This window comes from Hyperolius riggenbachi, chromosome 1, assembly GCF_040937935.1.
Source record: "Hyperolius riggenbachi isolate aHypRig1 chromosome 1, aHypRig1.pri, whole genome shotgun sequence".
Lineage (NCBI taxonomy): Eukaryota > Metazoa > Chordata > Amphibia > Anura > Hyperoliidae > Hyperolius > Hyperolius riggenbachi.
Genome location: NC_090646.1, coordinates 239,479,404 through 239,505,859, shown reverse-complemented (window position 1 = coordinate 239,505,859; position 26,456 = coordinate 239,479,404). Strand labels below are relative to the sequence as shown.

Here is a 26,456-nt window from a genome sequence, read left to right as displayed (position 1 = left end):
AATGTAATTTCGTGTGGACCTGGCCCACAGTACAGTGCTCGGAAGAAGGCACGTCCCATCACCTCCCAAGATTGTCAGGACGTGGTTGAGTATTTAGCGACACAGAACACCTCATCTTGCTCAGCCACCAGCGCTACTACTAGCACCACTTCCGCTGCATTTGACACTTCGCAAGAATTATTTAGTGGTGGTGAAATCACTGATGCACAGCCATTGTTACAGCCAGATGATTTTTCACCAGCTCATATGTCTGCGTTACGCGACAACACTATGGATGTAACGTGTAAGGAGGATGAAGGACCTACACGTTTGGATTTTTCTGAGGCAAGCGAAGCTGGGCAGGATGATTACGATGATGACGATGATAGGGATCCTCTGTATGTTCCCAATAGAGGAGATGAAGAGGGGGACAGTTCAGAGGGGGAGTCAGAGAGTAGTAGGAGGAGAGAAGTTGCTGAAAGAAGCTGGGGCAGCTCTTCGTCAGAAACAGCTGGTGGCAGAGTCCGGCACCATGTATCGCCACCTATGTACAGCCAGCCAACTTGCCCTTCAGCATCAGCTGCTGAGGTCCCCATAGTGCCCACATCCCAGGGTGGCTCAGCGGTGTGGAAATTTTTCAATGTGTGTGCCTCAGATCGGACCAAAGCCATCTGTTCGCTCTGCCAAAAAAAATTGAGCCGTGGAAAGGCCAACACTCACGTAGGGACAAGTGCCTTACGAAGGCACCTGGAGAAAAGGCACAAACAGCAATGGGATGGCCACCTGAGCAAAAGCAGCAGCAGCACACAAAATAAAAGTCACCCTCCTTCTCCTCTTCCTCCTTCAGGTGCATCATCTGCTTATGCCGCTTTCTCCCTTGCACCTTCACAGGCACCCTCCTCCACTCCGCCTCTGCCCTTGAGCGGTTCCTGCTCCTCTGCCCACAGCAGCAGTCAGGTGTCCGTGAAGGAAATGTTTGAGCGGAAGAAGCCACTTTTGGCCAGTCACCCCCTTGCCCGGCGTCTGACAGCTGGCGTGGCGGAACTGTTAGCTCGCCAGCTGTTACCATACCGGCTGGTGGACTCTGAGGCCTTCCGTAAATTTGTGGCCATCGGAACACCGCAGTGGAAGATGCCAGGCCGCACTTATTTTTCCAGAAAGGCCATACCCCAACTGCACCGTGAAGTTGAGAGGCAAGTGGTGTCATCTCTTGCGAAGAGCGTTGGGTCAAGGGTACACCTGACCACGGATGCCTGGTCTGCCAAGCACGGGCAGGGCCGCTACATTACCTACACAGCCCATTGGGTGAACCTGGTGGTGAACGATGGCAAGCAGAAAGCGGCGGACCAAATTGTGACACCTCCACGGCTTGCAGGCAGGCCTCCTGCCACCTCCTCTCCTCCTGCTACATGCTCTTCGCTGTCCTCCTCCTCCTCCTTGGCTGAGTGGCAGTTCTCCTCTCCAGCTACACAGCCCCAGCTCCGCAGGGCCTATGCTGCATGCCAGGTACGACGGTGTCACGCCATCTTAGACATGGCTTGTCTCAAAGCGGAGAGTCACACTGGAGCAGCTCTCCTGGCTGCTCTTAAGAAACAGGTGGATGAGTGGCTGACCCCGCACCACCTGGAGATAGGCAACGTGGTGTGCGACAACGGCAGCAATCTGCTTGCCGCTTTGCATATGGGGAAGCTGACACACATACCCTGCATGGCACATGTCATGAATCTAGTGGTTCAAAGATTTGTGGCAAAGTACCCTGGCTTAGCGGATGTCCTGAAGCAGGCCAGGAAGTTCTGTGGGCATTTGAGGCGCTCTTACACAGCCATGGCACGATTTGCAGAAATTCAGCGTAAAAACAACATGCCGGTGAGACGCCTCATTTGCGATAGCCCCACTCGCTGGAACTCGACCCTCCTCATGTTCTCCCGCCTGCTAGAACAGAAGAAAGCCGTCACCCAGTACCTCTACAACTGGAGTAGAACGAAACAGTCTGGGAAGATGGGGATGTTCTGGCCCGACAACTGGACAATGATGAAAAATGCATGCAGGCTCATGCGGCCGTTTGAGGAGGTGACCAACCTGGTGAGCCGCAGTGAGGGCACCATCAGCGACTTAATTCCCTACGCGTACTTCTTGGAGCGTGCTGTGCGTAGAGTGGCGGATGAAGCTGCGAATGAGCGTGACCAGGAACCGTTACGGCAGGAACAGGCATGGGACCAATTTTCATCAGACCCAGCTGTTTCCTCAACACCTGCGGCAGCACAGAGGGGGGAGGAGGAGGAAGAAGAGAGGTCATGTGCAGAAGATGAGTCAGACTCAGAGGATGATGAGCAAGGTGTTTCTTTGGGGGAGGAGGAGGAAGAGGAGGAGGGGACAGCGGCAGGAGAACAACCGCAGCAGGCGTCGCAGGGGGCTTGTGCTGCGCAACCTTCCCGTGGTATTGTTCGCGGCTGGGGGGAGGAGGTTGACTTACCTGACGTCACTGAGGAAGAGCAAGAGGAGATGGAGGGTACTGGATCCGACTTTGTGCAGATGTCGTCTTTTATGCTGTCCTGCCTGTTGAGGGACCCCCGTATAAAAAACCTCAAGGGGAATGAGCTGTACTGGGTGGCCACACTACTAGACCCTCGGTACAGGCACAAAGTGGCGGACCTGTTACCAACTCACCGGAAGGTGGAAAGGATGCAGCACATGCAGAACCAGCTGTCAACTATGCTTTACAATGCCTTTAAGGGTGATGTGACGGCACAACGCCAGCAAGGTACCACTGCCACTAATCCTCCTCCCGTGTCCACGCAGTCAAAGACAGGACGCTCCAGCGATCTCATGGTGATGTCGGACATGCGGACGTTCTTTAGTCCAACGCCTCGCCATAGCCCTTCCGGATCCACCCTCCACCAACGCCTGGAACGGCAGGTAGCCGACTACCTGGCCTTAAGTGTGGATGTAGACACTGCTGTGAACAGCGATGAGGAACCCTTGAACTACTGGGTGCGCAGGCTTGACCTGTGGCCAGAGCTGTCCCAATTTGCCATCCAACTTCTCTCCTGCCCTGCCGCAAGCGTCCTCTCAGAAAGGACCTTCAGCGCAGCTGGAGGCATTGTCACAGAGAAGAGAAGTCGCCTAAGTCACAAAAGTGTTAAGTACCTCACCTTTATCAAAATGAATGAGGCATGGATCCCGGAGGGCTGCTGCCCGCCCCAAGACTAAGTCAGTCCCCGCACACACAGCATCTCTGCCTGCACGCCGTGTGACTGGCTGCCTGGCCTGCCCCAAGAAGACTAAGTCGCTCCCAGTCCCTCCACACAGCATGTCTGCCTGCAGGCCGCTTGACTACCTTCTCCGCCACCACCAACAGGGTCCGGGACTCCAGGCGGATTGCTGAATTTTTTAGGCCGCTGCTAGCAGCGGCCGCTGTAATAATTTTTCGGGTGCGTGTACATGACTGCCTAATTTTTCTGGCTGCACTGCGGGCAGCTGCAACAACAAAAGAAAAGGCATGTACATGCGCCCATTCCCCTTCGTGATCATTACCTTGCCGTGGTGAAGGGGCTTGCGTATCACAATGGAGCAATGACCGGCGCCTAGATGAGTGTCTCGGGGGGCACACCCACGATAATAAGGTCGTTGCCTCATTGTGGTCAGACCAAATTTGATCAGCTGGACAGTCACTGTTCTGTCATTCAGCTACATCAGCCAGGTGACCATATGGGCTGTAAAGCCACCAAAACCTGCACTCTCGCCATGGTGCGCGCACCAGTCCAGCACGGCCGTCACTACACAAACAGCTGTTTGCGGTGCGTTACACGATGAGTTTGGTGTGTCAGTGTGAAGCAGTACCTTAATTACACTACCTGATTGATGTATACACATGCAAGATGTTTGAAAGCAAGCACTTTAGGCCTGTCATTTAACATTCAATGTGATTTCTGCCCTTAAAACGCTGCTTTGCGTCAAATCCAGATTTTTCCCGGGGACTTTTGGCATCTATCCCACTCCGCCATCCCCCCCTCCAGGTGTTAGACCCCTTGAAACATCTTTTCCATCACTTTTGTGGCCAGCATAATTATTTTTTTTTTTCAAAGTTCGCATCCCCATTGAAGTCTATTGCGGTTCGCGAACTTTAACGCGAACCGAACCTTTCGCGAAAGTTCGCGAACCCGGTTCGCGAACCTAAAATCGGAGGTTCGGCCCAACTCTAGTCAGCACATGACTGTAAATATATATGCACACTGTGAACACTGTAGGCTAACCCTTAGCTGTATGCAGGGATCGGCACCAGATCTGTCTATCTGTGCCCGATTCAAGCATACGGGTTATAAATACAAGATACTCTAGAACACAAGGTAACGTTTTCGGAGGAGTAAGTACGATGCATTACACACATTTACATATAACATACTAATTAACATATACACACAAAGCTAAAATAAAAGGGAATAATTGTGAAAGGTTTACTTAGCCGCAATGCAGTCTGTGTGGGGGTATTTCCTTCTGGGAAAAGAAATGCAAAGTCCTTGGTTTCAGAATCATAGGCCTTTAGGTATATTTTGTAATCCAAGCAGATGTTACAGTTCCAAGATGGCCGCTAACCACATGGTCCTCTGGTTAGCAGCAGCAGGCTCTCGTGAAGATGGGATTTGGAGGACTGAAGTCTGCCTGCTGGCAATGTTCTTTTGATGAAGCTGGGTTGGGGGTGTGGCCACACCTGCCCCCTCTGAATTACCCACCAATGACAGTCCACTTCCTCCTAGGAGGATTTTGAGCTTAAATGGTAAAACACTGCAACTCAAACTATACATGTCATATTTAGGTGGATAGCAGATTCATACTTGTCAGAAAATACCGATTAATATGACATCTTGCATGAGTGCGTGTCCCCGAGAAGGGTCGTACACCAATAACCGGACGGGTTAGGGTTATGATTTTTATAGCAGGCAGATTTTAACGAACAAGACTATATTAATTTCATAGCTGTGCTATACACGGTTTTCATTTAAAAGAACGAAATTAAAAACCATATGAATTTAAACCTGTTCCCCAGCGGTGCTGCTTCGGCTGAACTCCCGCTGGGAAAGCTGCCTTAGCCCTTGCTGTGATGAAAGGAACTTTTGATGCTCAATTAGCATCTAAGTGTGACCAGCCAGAACAACCTTTGACATATTACACCCGGATTCTGGCTAGGTTTCACACCCCTTGCCTAATTAACAAGTCACTGGCCACTGGCCAGCAAAAAAATCTGTTTGAACAAGTTAATCAAACACACATGCCTTCACTGAAAAGAAAAAAGTGTAATTTTGCGCTACTTTGCGGAACGATACAGAATCGATAGTCGTCCCGACTTCCGTCTCATTCATCACAGTAACTACTTCCGGGCAGTGTGATGTCACCGCTTGTGAGCAGGCTGAAGAGGGGCAGCCTCCTAGCCTCCCAGCAATCACTCTCCACGTGTGCATGCAATGGAGGAGAAGCAGGACCCACTGAAGGTAAGGGTGGTAGCGGTGCTGGGACGCGGCATGCTTGGCAGGGGGGATCATTCAACTCCTGCTGTGCTGTGAGGAACGGATTGCTTGCATTTTAAGTTAAGTGGGCAAATGTTTCTCTATATATTGTGCAGCAAAGATAGAAGGGAACAGGGCACCAGCTGAGTTGCAAATAACCAATTTATTTCATCCCATCCAGTAAAAGATACACAACATCAGGCAGCAGGTCTAACAGCCGTTTCGCAAGCTAAAATGCTTGCTTCCTCAGAGACTCGCTGGTCTCTGAGGAAGCGAGCATTTTAGCTTGCGAAACGGCTGTTAGACCTGCTGCCTGATGTTGTGTATCCAGGGTCGGACTGGGACACCAAGGGCCCACCAAGGAAGTTTCAGCCTGGGGCCCCCCTCCCCTCTCCTCCTCCTTCCTCCCCCCCCTCCCCATTTTGGGCTCACATACACATGTACTCTAGAAATTTTGCATGACTTTATGGTAGGGAATAGATTGTGAGCAATTCTGAGGACAGTCTCCAATAGGGATATGTCTAAATGTGGCGACTAAATGGGTGTCACCACGCACTGGAACATCGGCGTGGTCATGATGAGTCATGGGCAGACTTAAAAAAAAAATACAAAACACAAAATAAGTAGCGGCGTTATTCACAGAGATTAGGTCTGACCAGATACATTTTAGATAAAATATTCAAGTAGTTACATGCCTCATGATAATTCATCAAGTAGTCAAATGGCAGCAGATACCCCCACAAAATGCAATCAGGTTGACGGCAGATACCCCCACACAATGCAAGATACCCCGACAAAATGCAATCAGGTTGGCTGCAGATACCCCCACAAAATGAAAACAGGTTGGCTGCAGATACCCCCACAAAATGCAAACAGGTTGGCTGCAGATACCCCCACACAACGCAATCAGGTTGGCTGCAGATACCCCCACACAATGCAATCAGGTTGGCTGCAGATACCCCACACAATGCAATCAGGTTGGCTGCAGATACCCCCACACAATGCAATCAGGTTGGCTGCAGATACCCCCACACAATGCAATCAGGTTGGTGGCAGAGATACCCCCACACAATGCAATCAGGTTGGTGGCAGAGATACCCCCACACAATGCAATCAGGTTGGTGGCAGAGATACCCCCACACAATGCAAGTCCCCCCCAGCTTGGAAGGGGGGGCAGAGGGCACAGATCAGCGGAGAAGCCTCCCCCCTCCCCCTCCCTCACCTAGGGGCCCCCCCTTCCGCGCACCCCCCTCCTCCAGAAGTGCAGCCAGCAGCGAGCGGAGAATAGCTTACCGAGCTTCAGATGATGCTATCTCCGCTCCGCATGCCGCTGCTGCCCTGCTGGTCTCTGTCTCTTGTAGTGACGCTGTCCAATCACGCTCTCGCAGGAAGTACTGCAAGAGCGTGATTGGACAGCATCACTACAGCAGACAGAGACCAGCAGGGCAGCGGCAAACTGGAGGCACAGTGAGTATCTGTCAAGGACCCCCCAAAGAGTCTGACCAGCACAGCATTTGGTGCCGATTTTTCCTACTTTTCTATTGGATGCTTCTCTCTATGTATGTCTGCTTGAGGCATATATATATATATATATATATATATATATATATATATATATATAGTGAGTATAGCAGACATTAGGATCTGTTGGCTTTGCTGGGCTATATTAATATCATGTTCTGTGTACATGTGTATATATATATATATATATATATATATATATATATATATATATATATATATTCTATATATGTATCAATGTATTACATATGGCCTGTTTTCTTTTTATATTGCAGACTATCTCAGGCGACACAGTGCCCAGGCCCAGTTCAAAGCGGTGCCTTGCTTGTAATAGTAAAGAAGTTGCAAATTGGAAGAAGTTCCTATGCCAGCAATGCATAACTAAGGCAGTTAAAGAAGAAAACTTACCTGAGAGGGATTTAATGAATTCCCTCAGACAACAATTAAGAGATACTTTGAAAGATTTCAAAGCATCATTCACTGTATCTACAATTGCAATACAGCAGTCTGAACAATCTCAGCAGGCGCTACCACTGGTGCAACCACAGGTACAGACTCACACTCTAACTCAGGTGCAACCTCAGGCTCTAACTCAGGTGCAACTTCCAATTGTTGAACATGTGCATAGGAAAGCTACTAAGACATCTAACTGTAGTGCTGATGTTTCTGATAAAGATGTGGAGAATTTAAGTGTGTATGATTCATCTAACGGCTCAGATGATACATCACAAGACGAGACTGGACAAGTCAAACCATCTCGTTTTAGATTTCATGCAGCTGAAACTGATATTTTACTTGAAGCGATTTATGATGAATTAAGTTGAAGAAATCCACACCTGCAACTCGGTCAGTTCATGATAAATTATATGAAGGTATGGAAGCGGTGGAGGAATTGGTTTTTCCAGTACATCAGACAACAAAAAATATGATTAATAACCAGTGGAAAATTCTGGACAGAAAACTGCTTATGTCTAGGGGGTTTAAAAGATGTTTTCTCTTTGCAGAAGATGACTGTAAAGTTTGGGATAAGTCTCCTAAACTTGATGCTGCCTTTTCACAGGTAGAAAGAGATGATGAATTGGCCTTTGAGGATTTAGGTCATTTAAAAGATCAGTCTGACAAGAAGATTGAATTTGCGTTAAAAAAATGATGGCCTGCAATACGTGCTAATTTTAGGCCAGCTTGTGCAAACACTTGTGTTATTAGAACCAGGGCCGGATTTGTGGGCAGGCCACAGAGGCCAAGGCCTAGGGCGGCAGCTTGGCTGAGGCGCTGTTGCAGCTGACAGAACAGCTGTTTCAATCATCGGCCTGTGTGGCCACCCGGCTTGTATCTCTGTGCCGCTCCTTCCCGCTCGCTAACCTGCCCGCACTGACTGTGTAAACACAGATCCTCCTCCATAAGGTTGCTGCAGCTTGCAGGGCTGCCTGGATTCAAACAAATAGCTACAGATACATAGCTGTGCTTCCTTCATCGGAGCGATGAGAGAGATCCCAGTGGCGCACCGTGTAATTCAAATACAGGAAGTGACATCACTCACTTCCTGTACACGGTGCGTCACTGGGATCTCTCTCATCGCTCCGATGAAGGAAGCGCCGCTATGTATCTGTAGCTATTTGTTTGAATCCAGACAGCCCTGCAAGCTGCAGCAACCTTATGGAGGAGGATCTGTGTTTACACAGTTCGGGCAGGTTAGCGAGCGGGAAGGAGCGGCACAGGGATACAAGCCGGGCGGCCACACAGGCCGATGATTGAAACAGCTGTTCTGTGGAGAGTCCTGGAGGAGAGTACAGCCGGGGGCGCTGTGACAAGGTGTTTGCAGAAAGGTAAAAGCATGGGCAGGTTAAATGGTCGGGTCGGACTCACTGGCACAAGAACCCAGCAGGCAGAGGCAGCTAACACACAGTCTGCAGCTCAGCCCAGCATGGCCTGCCTCAGAGAACTTCCTGCTGTGCCGAGACCAGGATCACATGGCAGCTGTTACTTCCTTTTCCCCCTCCCCTCTGAGGACTCCAGACAGCAAAGCACGGGGAAAGGGGAGAGTGCTCAGCCTAATGGGACACCTCGGCTCACATGGGGAGATGCAGTGCAGCCTTCACTGGCTGCAACAGGAAGCTGGAGAATCCGATGTCCCTGTGACCCTGGCCTGCATGCATGTGAGTACATGCTCCTTAGTCCTCCTGACATCCCCTCTCCCACAGCATTACATGTCCCATTTGTCCACTTCCTCTCTCTAGAGGTACCACTGCCCCCAGCAAGCCCTTCTCCCTTCAATAGAGGTACCACATATCCCAGCAAGTCCCCCCTTTGTACAAGTACTACTGCTGCCAACATGCCCCTCTCCCTCCATAGAGGCACCACAGCTCCCAGTATGTTTCCCCCTTCCATAGACACACCACAGCTTCCAGCATGCCCCTCCTGCTCCATATAGTATTGTTTTCCCGAAGGGAAGAGAGCCAGCTAGCGTAGAGCCAGCTAGCGTACCACCTGGTCTCCTCCAAAGTGAATAGTGGGCCCCCACAGCTTCTGAGTTTTCACAGTGGTGCACACAGACATCTGTCCGGCTGGTGCGCTATTCTGCATGCTTTGTGACCACTTGATTATGTACATTCTGTCAGGTCACGAGGATGAAGCACACAGAGGAGCAAGCCAGTTGAGTGCGTTCCACTGAAAATGTTCTGTAGGGGCCCTGAGGGACCACTATTCAAACTGGAGGAGGCCTGGGGGCCCAGCAGCCATCTCTGAGGCCCTGGGAGACAACCCAATACTATTTGGGAAGTGCCGGGCCTCTATGGAAGAGGTGCATTATGGGAGCTGTGGTGCCTCTAGAAGGGAGGTAGGTCTTGCTGGGAGCTGTGGTGCCTCTATGGAATGGGAGGATAGTCCAGGGGGTTACTGTATCTTCCTATACCCCACCTTTCCAGTGCTGCGTTCCTTTCTGGTTTAATAGGTTTTTCAGTAAGCAATCGAGTGTGGGCGAGTGTACCTGTACTGGGAATGTGAAAGTAAGGTCTGCATATGCCCAGTAAAATGCAGTGCATGTGCACAGGGTAACAAACAAAAATAAAAATTTGCACAAGTGCCTTAGTTCTACTGGGCATGCACAGACCATACTTGTGCATGATCTGTATCGACACGCTCGCCCATGCCTGTGCTTGCACAATGAAGAAACCTATTTGAGCAGAAAGGCCCAGTGCTAGAACGGTGGGATGACAGAAGCTCTGTTTTCTGGAGGGTGCTGTTGAAATTTGTGTATTGGTATGAGTATGAGGCGAAAAGGGGGGGGGGTGGCTGGTGACAGATGGCCTAGGGCGGTAAAAAGTATAAATCCGGCCCTGATTAGAACTGTAGGCTTATGGAAGAGTCAATTATGTGAAAATATTGCAAATGATACTCCTAAAGATTAATTGTTGAATTCCATGACAGCAATGGATAAAGCAGTTGTGTGCATTACTGATGCGATATCTGAATCTATTAGACTTACAGCCAGAGCAGCTGGTATTTCTAATGTTGCTAGACAAAATCTGTGGTTAAAATCCTGGCATGGTAGCATGTCCTCTAAAAATAGAGTTGTTACTATGCCTGTGGTTGGCGATAATCTCTTTGGTCCTGAACTAGAACAGATTCTAGAACACATGGTGGATAAGAAAAAATTGTTTCCCAAAAAGAAAACATCGGTTCAGGGAAAACAATTTTTTTTTGTAAAAACAGTCAAGAAAACAAAACAAACTCGTTCAGAAACCGTCAGGAAAGTTCAGATTGATTCTCAATCTGAAGCCTATCAATCCTATATTCATAAGATACAAAAATTTTTGCATGGAATCAATTAATTCAATAAATAATCTATTGATTCCGGGAGGATTTATGCTCAGCATAGATTTAAAAGACGCTTACTGGCAAATACCAGTAGAATTGAATTCTCAAACATTCCTGAGATTTGCAGTCCAAATGGCAGACGGAATACAACATCTTTAATTCCGTTGCCTCCCATTTGGGATTACCTCAGGTCCAAGGATCTTTACAAAGGTCATGGCAGAATTAGTTGCATCTCTTCACAGGAAGGGAGTGCTAATAATTTCTTACTTGACCGATCTATTGATTATTGCAAAATCAGAAGAAAATTTGATAAAGCCGGGTGGTTAATCAGTGAGGAGAAGTCGCAGTTAGAACCTACTCTGAAAATTCAATTTCTGGGGATCATCATAGATTCAATAAATCAAAAATTGTTTCTTCCAACAGAAAAATTAAAAAAAAAAAATCTTAAACGAAGTAGATCAATTCGTGAGGATACACGTATCCCTGAGACAGATCATGCGTTTGCTGAGTCTTCTGACATCATCAGCGCCAGCGGAACAGTGGGCCATAAAGCATGTCAGAATTCTTCAGTCCTGGATGTTGAACAATTTGGACAAGAATCCGTATTTACTGGATGTGGTGTCAGAGGCGGGACAAGGTCCTCCAGCACCCAAGGCTGAGACAGCAAAGTGCGATTCCCCCCATCCCTCCCACCCCAGCCCTCACACACTGATTGCTATTAGACTAAGAGGTGCCACAGGGCCCACAACCTCCCCAACACCTTAATATCTAGTTATCTAGCTTGCAGTCACTGCTATGCATCCCCTTTTCTTATTTCTTTCTGCTTCAAACACAATTAGGAATGACAGCTGAATGAATTGTGCGCCCCTCCTACACTGCGCCCTGAGGCTGGAGCCTCTCCAGCCTATGCCTCGGCCTGGCCCTGTGTGGTGTTGATCATAGACAGAGAAGTGAAAAAAGATCTTCAATGGTGGTTAGTAGAAAACAGTGTGTGAATCTCAGTGTGGGGAAATTATGGAGATTTCCGATACAAAAAATATTGACTACAGATGCGAGTGCAACAGGTTGGGGTGCACATGTAGAATCTTTTCAGGTTCAGGGAATCTGGGATCAGTCCGTGTACAACCATTCCTCCAATTACAGAGAGCTATTTGCAGTGAAAATGGCAATTCTCAGCACTATGCACATACTGCAGGCAACTCATGTTCAGATACAAACAGACAATTCCACAGTAGTTGCCTATATCAATCGTCATGGGGGAACGAGATCGAAATTGCTTCTACATCTGGCTTTGGAAATTCTACAAATAGCTGAAACAAACTTTCTATCCTTAACTGCAGTTCACCTAAAGGGATCGTTAAATGTGTTGGCCGATCAGTTGAGTCGGCAACAGATATCAAACACGGAATGGTCTCTGAACAACAAAATATTCAAACAGCTAGTGTTAAGATGGGGTCAACCTCACATAGACTTGTTTGCAAACAAAATGAACAACAAGTGCATCCACTTTTACTCATTGAATGTAATGGACAATCCATTAGGAATAGATGCACTGTCTCAGAATTGGAACAAAACCCTAATCTATGCATTTCCTCCATTGAATCTAATGTTGTTAGTTCTACAAAAATTACTGGATTCAACAATCACAATGATATTACTTGCTCCGGAGTGGCCGAGGAGGTCTTGGTACCCTCTGCTGCTGGCTCACTCAGTAGAACAGCCGTGGAGGTTACCAGTTTCAGAAGACATGATTCTGATTCAGGGCCATCCTGTTTAAAAAGCAATGACATGGAAACTAATAGCTTGGCTACTGAGGAGTCAGTCCTTAAAGACAAAAAGACAAAGACAAACACTTATATAGCGCTTTTCTCCTGGCGGACTCAAAGCGCCAGAGCAGCAGCCACTAGGGCACGCTCTATAGGCAGTAGCAGTGTTAGGGAGACTTGCCCAAGGTCTCCTGCTGAATAGGTGCTGGCTTACTGAACAGGCAGAGCCGAGACTTGAACCCTGGTCTCCCATGTCAGAGGCAGAGCCCTTAACCATTACACTATCCAGCCTTAAAACTAAAGGGCTGTATGCAAGAGTAATTAGAACTCTGCTAAATAGTAGGAAACGAAATACAACGTTAATTTATCAGAAATACTGGAAAACTTATAATTTATGGTTACAAACTTCTAATTTTAAATCAACAGAAATTGCATCCATTTTGGAATTCTTGCAAGAAGGCGTGGATAAAGGTCTGGCTTTAAGTACTATTAAAGTCCAGGATGCAGCCTGATCAGTTTTATTAGACAAAAAATTAGCGACAGATCCACTGATCATTTGGTTTGTAAAGTCTATTGAAAGTAACAAACCAGTTTATATTAAACAAATTCCCAGATGAGATTTACCTTTAGTTTTGCAGGCGCTCTCGTCTGAATTTTTTTGGACAATGATTCTTTACGGTTATCTACATTGAAAACAGTATTTCTGGTAGCAATTACCTCCGCTAGATGAGTTAGTGAATTACAAGCTCTATCCTGCAAAGAACCATTCTGTTGTTTCTTTAACAATAGAGTGGTTCTAAGAACAAGTCTGGAGTTCTTGCCTAAAGTTGGAGATATATTCCATCGGACTCAGGAGATTATTTTACCATCATTTTACAACAAAAAGTATTTGTCCGCAAACACTGGCAAGCTATATGAGTGTGCTTGGGCCCGAAAGAGGAACTATACATGTAGAAAAAAGAAAGCCCATATGTACAGCACTGAAGATATATTAAATTGTTGTAAATTTATTGACAAGAATTAACATCTGATAATTGACACATTGGAAAGTTCAATATATAAAAACACTTAAAAAGGTGAGGTGTCCTCTCCTCCTCTCAAAGCGAGGTGACGCTCGCGAACCTGGTGGAATGTCTGTACATATGGGCTTTCTTTTTTCTACATGTATAGACCATCATTTTACAGTGAACCTAAAACAGAAAAAGAAACCAGATGGCACAGGTTGGATGTTAAAGAAAGTTTATTATCCTACCTGGAACAGGTCAAAGATTTCAGGAAAACTGAATCTTTATTTGTGAACTTCTCAAGAAAATTTAAAGGAGCTAGAGCTTCAGGAAAAACAATAGTCAAGGGGATCAAAGACTTTTTAACAGAATCATATAAATCTATGGGGAAAGAGCCTCCTTCAAATTTAAGGGCTCATTCCACAAGGACAGCTGCAACGACCTGGGCCTACAAGGCAGGTATATCGCCTATGGACATCTGTAAATCTGCAACATGGAAGAGTCTCAACACCTTCATGAAGCACTATAGACTTGATTGGCTTTCAGCAAGGGATCAAAGCTATGGGAGAACTGGCCTGGAGGCAGTTAACCCGCCCTAAGGTTGGTAAAGTTTTTTACTTGCTTATCACCCTCTCAAAAGATGCACCTATTATCTCCACCCCCACCTTTTAGATTGTAAGCCTCTGGCAGAGCCCTCCTCCCTAGTGTTTCCAGCTTGATTATGCAATCTTACTGACAGTCACCCCTCTTGTGGACTAGAACAGTCTCTATTTTGACCTATGTCACTGTACTGTTATCAAATCATTTGCATGATCTTATTTTGTTGTGAGTTTGCGTATGTTCTACCTTAGTATGTTAACCCATTTATCTATTGTGCAGCGCTGCGCAATATGTTGGCGCTTTATAAATACAATAAATAATAATAATTATCTCAAAGTGCACCTGTCCTGAAGTGTATTGGAAAAACCACATGTTAGCTTACCTGCTAATGGTATTTTTAGTATCACCCCATTTTAGGTGGGGTACACACCCATATAATTACATTAATATATCTGTATTGCATTTTTATACATGTTTATATGCATTGATATTTAAACAGAATTGTTATGTTTTTATACTGTTTATATATTAGCATATTGGTTAAGTTATGTTGGTTCCTGTTACTTGTTACTATACTGCCTGACCTACGGTTCCGCTTGAAATTTATAGGGAGGCTTTTGGATGTTTCCTGCTCCTGGTAGGGACCAAGTCTCAAAGTGTACCTGTCCTGGAGTGATACTACAAATACCGTTAGCAGGTAAGCTAACGTGTGGTTTCAAGCAGTCTTGTTTACGGATGAGTGCTGTGCAACCCTGGATGGTCCAGATTGAAGAAGTGGTGGATGGTTGGTTGGTAGATGGCCACCATGTCCCAAGGCTGTGACATCACCAAGGAAGGGGTGTGGTCATGTTTTGGGCCGGAATAATGGAAAGAGAGCTGGTCGGCCTCTTTAGCATCCCTGAAAGTGTGAAAATTACCTCAAAAAAGTATGTGGAGTTTCTGACTGACCACTTTCTTCCATGGTACAAAAAGAAGAACTTTGTTTTTCATGACAAAATCATTTTCATGCATGACATTGTACCATCTCATGCTGCAAGGAATACAGTTGGCTGATATTGGCATAAAAGGAGAGAAGCTCATGGTGTAGCCCCCATCCTTCCCTGACCTCAATCCTAATGAGAACCTTTGGGGCACCCAAGCAAAGATCTTTGAGGGTGAGAGCACTGGGAGGCAGTTTACATCCAAGTAGCACCTCTGGGAGGCTATTTTGACATCCTGCAAAGAAATTCAAGTTCAATGGATGCAAGAATTGTGAAGCTACGATCAAATAAGGGGTCTTATGTTATTATGTCACTTGACCTGTTAAAACGTCTTTGATTTCAGTAAATATGACCTCCAAATTCACCACCACAATTTTCACTGCAAAACCCCCACATCACCCCCTTCCCAAATATCACATTCTTGCATCCCTCTTCCCCAGTTATTGGCTTAACCTGACCTGTACTGTGTCCAAAATTGACGGATTGGCTGAACATACCATTTTGTGAAAAAGGTAACACTCAATTTTGTATTAGGCTGATACCACAGACTAGCATACAGCCAATGCTTTTAAGGGAAAAAAAAGAGTAAATATAAGGTAGATATAACTTGTCGCATTTACATTTTGTAATGCTACACTATGGAAGTATACATGTGATTTTTATTCCATAAGTTCCTACACCCCAGCCATAATTCCATTAAACATTATAGCCGACCTAATCTCAGAACTTCCTCTCTGCTCTAAAAGATACGCAACAGCATAATACCCTTTAACCTCTTGGCGACCGTGTCACGCCGATGGGCGTGCACGCAGCGCCAGCCCCAGGACCGCCTAACTCCAATCAGTGTAAAGTCCTTGGGGTTTGCAGGGGATCGCGCGGGCCAAAATGCACGCATCCCCGCTTCAATGACGGAGCTCCGCTCCGCCATCAGCCTCCCAGCAGCGATCGCCACTAAGAGACTGTTAGACGGTGAAATCGCCGTCTAACAACAGTGTACAGCGCTGCAATCTAAAGCAGCGCTGTACTGGGAACAGCCCTGGGGGAGACAGAAGTGATCGGCTGTCATAGGCTGAAGCCTATGGCAGCTAATCACAGGGATTGGCAGGCGGGGGGAGGGAGGGCTGGGGAAAAAATTTAAACAAAAATAGTAAAATTTATTTATAAAATAATCAAATATTTGGCAAAATAAATAAATAAACATTGGGGGAGCGATCAGACCCCACCAACAGAAAGCTCTGTTGGTCTGGAGAAAAGGGGGGGGGGATGGGAATTACTTGTGTGCTGACATGTACGGCCCTGCAGCGAGGCCTTAAAGCTGCAGTGGCCTATTAAGTGAAAAATGGCCTGGTCTTTAGGGGGGTTTAACACTGCGGTCCTCAAGTGGTTAAAGAAAAACGTTTCTTTGTTGCAGCTGATACAAATCCTACAATAAATCTGTAGTGTTTCTACTACCTGCTATCATCGAAGCAGACATATTGTTAACATCCTGTATTTACCAAGTAGCTGCTCTTCCGTGGCATAAGTTGACACAGCTGTAGAGATCAAATTACAGCTTGTGCTTCGTCACAGATGAGGGGTAATTAGGCTAAACTCTCTAAATACACACAGGGCCCATTTGTATATGTTTTCCTTCTGTCTTATGCAAGAGTTCAGGTCCTCTTTAAACCATATATCCTACATATGCCAACTCTCCCCCCAGTAACCAACAATGTATGAAAAAAGTTTCACCCTTCAATTTCTTCCCACCTTATCCTAACCTATAAGGTATTAAAGTAACCAAATACCCAAAGAAGTTTGGAGAAGTCTAGTAATTAAATCCCCAGCACTGAGATCATTTGATGACTCCAGTGGTAGATTGCTAGCCCATAGTGATTGCACTGTATTCAATATAGTGAAAGCCATGATAGCTATTCAATTGATATGATGCCTAAATCTATTAAATATGTGTGCACAGTGCGTGGAAGAAATAGGTTCCTCTCTGATTGGTTTGGGATCAAAGTGAAATCTAATCTCTTTTGCATGTTGGGCTGTCATCTGCAAGTGTATGGCCACCTTACATTTACATTTGCAATGGTGGATGGCTTATTTGATTTCACTTGGATTGGGTAGAAATTCAATATTAGCTTTTGCACTGACAACATTAAAAAAACACACATACTGCAAGTGGGAGCCTGAAAGAAAACAGAGATCTTCACTGCACTGCTTTTATAGTAATATCGACTGCAGTCTTTTATAAGAGGTTTATATTATCAGGGTCATATTTACATTTCTGGAGGATATAGGCACAGAAGTTCTAGCGCAGTAATTCAGCTCTCCACCAAACTCATGATGTGCAGGGGAATAGGACTTGAGTATAATTTTATGCTTATATACTGTTTATAAATTCACTAGCCCGCACAGGTTGTGTCACCTGACATAGGCGTGAATACCGTGAAACATGTTGTGATGTCACTAAAGCAGAAGAGACTGACTGCTGGTACCTGACCATCGGACAAATGGGGCTGCTGGCCTCAACGTTGGTACAGAGGTTGTGGATGTGGTCCCATAAGAATGGATTCTCTTGTAGAGTGTGTTGTACTGCCATTTCTGTAAGTGCATTAATGTAAAGGGAACCTGAAGTGAGAAGTATATGGAGGATGCCATATTTAATTCCTTTTAAACAATACCAGTTGTTAGGCAGTCTTTCTGATCTGTTTGTCTGCAGTAATGTTTGAATCATACCAGAAACAAGCATGCAGCTTATCTTGTAAGATTTGCCAAAAATATCAGAAACACTTGATTTGCTGCATGCTAGTTCAGGGTCTATGGCTAAAAGTATTAGAGGCAGAGGATCAGAAGGATAGCCAGGCAACTGGTATTGTTTAAAAGGAAATAAATATGAGACTCCATATCTCTCTTACTTCAGATGTTACACCATCAATGTGCTCGCCACATGTGCTCTTTTCTAACATGATGATGATTGCCAATGCAGGTCAGCACTGCACCAGCACTATAGCTCCTTCATACCTAGACTCCCACAACAATAATAACATTTCTATTATCTTCAAGTTGACCTACCGTATATTCCGGCGTATAAGACGACTGGGCGTATAAGACGACCCCCCAACTTTTCCAGTTAAAATATAGAGTTTGGGATATACTCGCCGTATAAGACTACCCCTCTTCCAACGCACACCAAATTAAAATAAAAAAATCATGTACTGGTTCTATGTATAAACAGATACTAGTGCTGTACTGTATGTGTTACACTGTATATAACAGTATATAGTCAATTGACTTGTTGCATTGGTCAACTCTCCTTAAGTAGACTGGTCAGCTTTCCTTGTCTACCTGTTTATCAGAGAGGTATGGAAGAATAGATTGCGCTCCCTCAGCAGGGAGATCTGAGAGGCGGTAACAGGATAGGGCATATCACCCGGCATCAATGACACCCGGCGTATAAGACGACCCCCAACTTTCAGAAGATTTTCAAGGGTTAAAAAGTAGTCTTATACGCAGGAATATACAGTAGCTAACTTTCTCCTTTGCAGCAAACATATCTATATAGCAGTCCAAAAAAGAAGATGGGCATCAGCTGCATAAAAACCCTTTATTGTGGTTGGGTGGACACAGTGGTTACAGCAGAGAAGGGGGAGGGGGGAATGTCTGACAGGTAATTCGTAGAGATTAAAGGTGGCTATACACTGGTCGATTTGCCATTAGATCGACCAACAGATAGATCCCTCTCTGATCGAATCTGATCAGAGAGGGATCGTATGGCTGCTTTTACTGCAAACAGATTGTGAATCGATTTCAGCATGAAATCGATTCACCATCTGTGAAGCTGCCACTGCCGCCCCCCCCCCCCCCCTCATACATTACCTTATCCGGCCGGCGCGAGTCCCCCGGTCTCCGCTGTCTTCTTCTCCGCGCTCGGCTCCAGGGCTCCAGCTTCATTTCACTTCCTGTCCAGGGAAGTTTAAACAGTAGAGGGCGCTCTACTGTTTAAACTTCCTGTCGGGACAGGAAGAAGGGAAGCCTGCCGGAACCCAGCAGAGAAGGAGCAGCAGTGAAAGCGGGGACATGGCGGAGCAGGTAATGTATTGCCGCAAGCGTCGGTCGTCGGACATTCGAACGCCGCTGTCGACGCACTCCCGACCCCCTGGCAAACTAGCGAAATCTTCCGCAGGGTCGGATCGACGGGAACGATCGATTTCGGATGGAAATCGATCATTCGGTCAGCGTTTGTGCAGCGATTTCACAGCAGATTCGATCACAGTGATTAAATCTGCTGTATATCGGCGGGAAAATCGTTAGGTGTATGGGCCCCTTTACTCTGCTTCTTCAGTTAATCTCTGTGAAACAGCTGTCAGACATCTTTGTTTTCCCCCTACTGCTGTAACCACTGTGTCCACCCGACCACAATAAAGGGTTTTTATGCAGCTGATGCCCCTCTCCTTTCATCTTTTTTGGACTGCAAATTGAACATTTTGTGGAGCACGCTGCAGGTAAGACCATTTGTGGTTTGTATCCTCCCTGATGCATTTTGGTGTCAGAACTTTGTTTCTCTACCTTGAATGAAACATATCTAATTTGTTAAATACAGCTGCCCTAACTCTTGTTTCCTTTATTTATACGCTGGGTGGGGTCAAATACCGTGATGCAGCCATCCATCAGGATGCTAGACACCTCTAAGATAAGGAAAACAGTTCCTGATTTTAGTGGATGCACATTAGTGCCCAGGGCATGATGCTGTAGTCGGCTGAGCACTCTGCAAATTTGGCATGAATGTCATCAAAATTTTGCTTTGGGTGGCCCAAATTGTGGTTATTTCAGCTAGTGTCACTTTCACACTGTAGCCCATGGGTCTGTAGCTACACCACAGATGGCCTCTCACTAACTACAGTGTGGGGAAAATTACACTCGTAGCAATTCCTAGGTCAAATTTAGATTTGCATAGTTAAAGAGAACCAGAGACAAGAACATAAGAGATTTATACATACCTAGGGCTTCCTCCAGCCCTATCAGCCTGGATCCCCCCCACGCCGCCTTTCTCCACTGCCTCTTTCGCTGGTACCAGGTACCGTTATTTCGGCCAGTCGTGCCAGTCTACGCAAGCGCAGTGTGCTCCCTCCGTACTGCGCAGGCGCATGCGTACAGAGCCGGAGGGAGCCCCTGTGCATGTGGAAGACTGGCCGCGTCCAGCGGATATGATGGGATCCGGTACCGGCGATAGAGGCAGCGGAGGATGGCGGCGTGGGAGCAATCCAAGCTTATGGGGCTGGAGGAAGCCCCAGGTATGTATAACATCTTTTTTTTATTTTTTAGGCAGTCTTCGTCTCTGGTTCCCTTTAAGGTGCCAAATCCTTTATCCTTCTATTGAATGTTCCCAATCTTGATGGTGTCTCCCCCACTCCGGGGCATAACTACTAATCATGTATCCCCCAGCAAAACTCTAATTGGGCACACCACCATATTTCCTCCCCTTTCCCTTTGCCCTTGTGGTGTCCCCTACAGCCAGGGATCATATATTAAAGGGAGGGTTCACGGAGTTAGTTAAAAAATTAAAAATACTAATCCACTTACCTGGGGCTTCCTCCAGCCCATGGCAGGCAGGATGTGCCCTCGATGCCGCTCCGGAGGCTCCCGGTCTTCTCCGGTGGCTCACCCGACCTGGCCAGGCCGGCATCCATTCAGGTCAGGGTCTTGTACGCTCCAACATGCGTATCACGCGGTCGCACTGACGTCATCGGACGTCCTCCAGGCTGTACTGTACAGGCGCAGTAGTTCTGCGCCTGCGCAGTACAGTCCGTAGGACGTCCGATGATGTCAGCACGACCGCGTGAGACGCACGTTGGAGCGCAAGGAGAAGCCCGGCAAGGAAGCCGACCTAGCCAGGTCAGGTGAGCCACTGGAGAAGACCGGGAGCCTCCGGAGCGGCATCAAGGGCACGTCCTGCCTGCCACGGGCTGGAGGAAGCCCCAGGTAAGTGGATTAGTATTTTTTTTATTTTTTAAACCAACTCCATGGACCCTCCTTTTAAGAGTGGCCACCATGGCTACCTCCACCCATAGCAATTGTGGCCATCTGCTCTGTAGAAGTAGTTCCTGTAAGACTTTAGGGCTCCACAGTGCCTCCAGCCTTCCTGTGGGTTCAGAGGCTGCTCCATTGTTGCCAACCTTGGAAATACATTTTCACTAACAAAGCACAAAAAATTTACCAACAAAACACTTTTTTTACTGCCATCTAATATTATTGAAATTAAATGAAAGATATCACACATGCGCCCTACGTGCAATACACCGGCAACCACGTGAGGCGCGAATGAGGAAGAAGAGTGCAGTGGTGAACACCGGACAGGTGAAGTATTAATGCATGGCATCTGGGGGAGAGGGGGGACTTTGATACATTTACATTTGGGGGATGCGACCGCGGGTTTCCATCACGTTTGTTCACGATTATCGCAATCTGCACACTTTATCGAGCATGCCAACCTGAGATTTTCCGCAATGTCCAATTGTTACATGCGATCGATACATGCAACCGATTTTGGCCCGAAATTGGTTTGATTGTCAACTAGGCATGCTCTTGATGGCACTGATTTTTATAATATCAATAATAATTGTCTTATCTGATGGTCGATTGGCCGCCAAGTCTACAGATGTATGGCCACCTTTAGCTAGAGCAATGTACATTCCAAAGTGATACGTGAACTGATAAGCGGTAAGTGCTGTGATCTTCTAAGAAAGAGAGAGGGTTTTTTTTACTGACACCACCATTTTTTTCATGGACTTTACTGACAGCCCAGATTTGTTGACTTTTTTACTGACTGTCAGTAAATTTACTGACGGTTGGCAACACTGGGCTGCTCCCCCTTGTAGTGACACCTCTTACCTCACTTTCTCATCTCTAGTCTTTATATATAGAGAACAGCATTGCACAAACATGAGACATGGTAGTGACAGGTAGTAACATTTCTCAAAGAAAGCCTGATTCATCTGGAGTTAGCAGGCATAAGAAAAATGCGGTTCAGCAGAACAGAAAGGAAGGTTGAATATAGTTCATCTTTAACCACTTCACCCCAAAGGGGTTTTTACCCTAACAAGAGCGATTTTCACCTTTCAGTTCTTATCCCTTTCATTTGCCGATAACTTAATCACTACTAATCACAATGAAATGATCTATATCTTGGTTTTTTTCACCACCAATTGGGCTTTGGGGAGTTGATATTTGTTTTCAGTAATTACTTTATTTTCTATGCATTTTAAAGGGAAAAACAAGGAAAAAATGAAAAATTACACTATTTCTCCAATTTTATCCCCTATAGTTTTAATATAAACACTGCTACTGTGCATAAAACCCACACATTTTATCTGCCTATTTGTACTGGTTAAGATTTTAATTATGTCCCTAGTACAAAGTATGGTGAAAATATATTATTTGGAAATAAAGGTGTATTTTTTCTATGGTGTTTTTTTTTTCACAATTTTCACGTGCACGGGCATGCACATGCATGCGCGGGAGCACGCACGTGCACACGAGGGGGGCACACTGGTGCACACGCGCACTGCATGAGCACAGTGGCAGCAGCTTGTCATTAATAGTTAAACAATGGCAGTTTGTGACTAAAGCCTGGTACAGATCCAATCGGGTCCTGATCGATAATGGAATCGATTTTGTGCAGTATTGAATGGAAAATCGATCTTAAAAGAGATCCGAACCTGATTGGACCTGTTGGAAATTATTGTTTCAACCTGGCGATCTGACAGGAAATTGCATGGTGTGTACCAGGCTTATTTCAGTGCAAGCAAATCTACTACATTCAGTCTTTTACAAAAATAGTAAATGCAATGCAGCTCATAACAGGTGTACTGGTCATGATAGCATTTTGAGTACAATAAGTCAATATTATAAGATTTATCTAGCTTTATGTTTTGCATTACTGGCCATAATACAGTATATCAGCTTATAAATCTATTCACATACCTTGCCTGCTGTAGCCATCTCTCCTTGTGCTTCTCTACTAAACGTATGTTGGAAAGGAATAACTGTAGAAATTGCCTTCCTTTTGAGAACGTGAGAAATAACCTCCCACTTTTTCTTCTCTCTAGCAAACCTTTAACATGAGGCAGAATTCTGTGGAGTGTCAGTCAGCTATGCAGAGCTTATAAAAATGTTTGTACGTGACAGGGAAAGAATGTAGTAACACTGCACATGCATTCACTTACTGTTATGTCTAAATCTAATCTCTAGTACCTCACAAACAAAGCAATACTATTCTCGACCATGAGCTTTTTCTTGCAAAATGCTTTCAACACCAGCCACTCTTTATTTTAGTTGCAGTCATCCAACACTTGCTAGAAAAATATAGTTGCAGCTAAATCTTATCTATTTACATTAGTGGGTTATGCACTATGGTGGTGCAAAGCAGAGCTGAATCATCTACAAGGCAATTCTAGGCAGTTGCCTACGGCCTGGAAAGAGTTTAAAGGATACCACAACTGACATGTGGCATAATGAGATAGACATGGGTATGTACAGTGCCTAGCACACAAATAACTATGCTGTGTTCCTTTTTTTCTTTCTCTGCCTGAAAGAGGTAAATATCAGGTATGTAAGTGGCTGACTCAGTCCTGACTCAGACAGGAAGTGACTACAGTGTGACCTTCACTGATAAGAAATTTCAACTATAAAACACTTTCCTAGAAGAAAATGGCTTCTGAGAGCAAGAAAGAGATAAAAAAGGGGGAAATTCTTATCAGTGAAGGTCACACTGTAGTCACTTCCTGTCTGAGTCAGGACTGAGTCAGCCACTTACATACCTGATATTTACCTCTTTCAGGCAGAGAAAGAAAAAAAGGAACACAGCATAGTTATTTGTGTGCTAGGCACTGTACATACCCATGTCTATCTCATTATGCCACATGTCAGTTGTGGTATCCTTTAAGGGCCTGGTGGATGTTAGCCCCACCAAATCTTACTAAAAAAAAGCCAGGTGACCATCAGCAGTGTGCAAAAACTACTATGTTGCCAAGGGCCCCATTTTATCTTAATCCATTTCTGTTGCAAGGTTCAGGCTTTATTCACTATTGTTCTCTTTGGTTGCAGTAAGCGATGTATAGGTTTACTCATGTTACCATTTCTCACTGGACATCCATTTCACTTTAACTAGCATGAGTTTTATCTGAATATCTGGCCCCCATGCTTCTGTTGCCACAGTTAAAGGGCGACTATCACAAAAAAGTTTGAAGTTTAAAATACATTTATATAAAATGCACATTTCTCCCAGAGTAAAATGCACTATAAATTACTTTTTTCCTATTTTGTTGTCACTTACAGCAGGTAGTGCAAATCTGACAGATCTGTTGGATTTTGGAGTAGTCTATCAACTTATGGGGGATTCACAGTTATTTCTTAATTGCAAAAGAACATAAGAACATGGGGAACAACAGGAGCTCCTAGAACCTTTCCAGGAAGTGCTTTTATAAACAATAAAGGTGATACTGATATTTCCCCATGAAGAGATAGACTAGTCCAAAATCTGTCAGATCTGTCAACTTTTTGCTAAGTACTGTAATTGACAGCAACATAGGAACAAAGTAATTTATAGTACATGTTATATGTATTTAAAAATGTAAAATGTTTTCTTGATAGTGGTCCTTAACAGCCTTGTTAGCTCCTACAAAGGAAACACTTTATTTTGTTTTATGTGTTGGAAAAGGAGAAAGCAAACAAATCTGCAAATCTGTCTGGCTGCTCTAGTATCAAATACAGTGGCTTGCAAAAGAATTCGGCCCCCTTGAAGTTTTCCAAATTTTGTCATATTACTGCTACAAACATGAATCCATTTTATTGGAATTCCACATGAAAGACCAACACAAAGTGGTGTACACACGAGAAGTGGAACGAAAATCATACATGATTCCAAACATTTTTTACAAATGAATAACTGCAAAGTGGTGTGTGCATAATTATTCAGCCCCCTCTGATCTGAGTGCAGTCAGTTGCCTATAGACATTGCCTGATGAGTGCTAATGACTAAATAGAGTGCACCTGTGTATAATCTAATGTCAGTACAAATACAGCTGCTGTGTGGCGATCTCAGAGGTTGTCTAAGAGAATATTGGGAGCAACAGCACCATGAAGTCCAAAGAACACACCAGACAGGTCAGGGATAAAGCTATTGAGAAATTTAAAGCAGGCTTAGGCTACAAAATGATTTCCAAAGCCTTGAACATCCCACGGAGCACTGTTCAAGCGATCATTCAGAAATGGAAGGAGTATGGCACAACTGTAAACCTACCAAGACAAGGCCGTCCACCTAAACTCACAGGCCGAACAAGGAGAGCGCTGATCAGAAATGCAGTCAAGAGGCCCATGGTGACTCTGGACGAACTGCAGAGATCTACAGCTCAGGTGGGGGAATCTGTCCATGGGACAACTATTAGTCACGCACTGCACAAAATTGGCCTTTATGGAAGAGTGGCAAGAAGAAAGCCATTGTTAACAGAAAAGCATAAGAAGTTCAGTTTGCAGTTTGCCACAAGCCATGTGGGGGACACAGCAAACATGTGGAGGAAGGTACTTTGGTCAGATGAGACCAAAACTGAACTTTTTGGCCAAAATGCAAAACAGTATGTGTGGCAGAAAACTAACAGTGCACATCACTCTGAACACACCATCCTTACTGTCAAATATGGTGGTGGCAGCATCATTAGAGTTGAGCCGAAATTTTCGTAATTTCGCATTACCATAATTACGCATGCGAAATTTGCGATTACGATGCGAAATTACGGTAGCGTAATTGCCATTAAAATCGTAATTGAAAATACCGTAAGCGTAATTTTCAACGCGTAATTTCGCGTTTCGTTCATGCCGTAATTTCGCATTAAACCATACCATAATTTCGCGTTAAACCGTAACGCTCCGTATAATATAAAAAAGCCGCTGACTTTAAGGGTTAATAGCAAAGCCCCCTTAAATGCTAAGAGCCTCAAATTTGGAGAATATATTAAGGAGATCAGAAGGAATAAGAGGAAAATTTTTTTTTTCAAAAAGACCTTATAGTTTTTGAGAAAATCGATGTTAAAGTTTCAAAGGAAAAATGTATACATTTAAAAACCCGCCGACTTTAACGGTTAATAGCAAAGCCTGCTTAAAGTTTAGGAACACCAAATTCCCAGGGTATATTTAGGGGATCAGTGGGAATAAGAGGAAAACATTTTTTTCAAAAAGAACTTATAGTTTTTGAGAAAATCGATTTTTAAGTTTCAAGGGCAAAAATGTCTTTTAAATGCGGAAAATGTCAGT

The 26,456-nt window shown here is 45.2% G+C and overlaps 1 protein-coding gene across 1 annotated transcript in view; it reads right to left on the bottom strand.

The window, feature by feature from the left end:
- Positions 1 to 23,295, bottom strand: part of LOC137504039 (alcohol dehydrogenase 1-like) — a 70,041-nt gene extending 46,746 nt beyond the window's left edge. Inside the window, exon 1 of the mRNA XM_068231958.1 lies at positions 23,133 to 23,295. Coding sequence (XP_068088059.1) covers positions 23,133 to 23,150 — 18 coding nt within the window. The 5' untranslated portion in view covers positions 23,151 to 23,295. The remainder of the gene's footprint in view (positions 1 to 23,132) is intronic.
- Between the last annotated feature and the right edge of the window lie 3,161 nt (positions 23,296 to 26,456).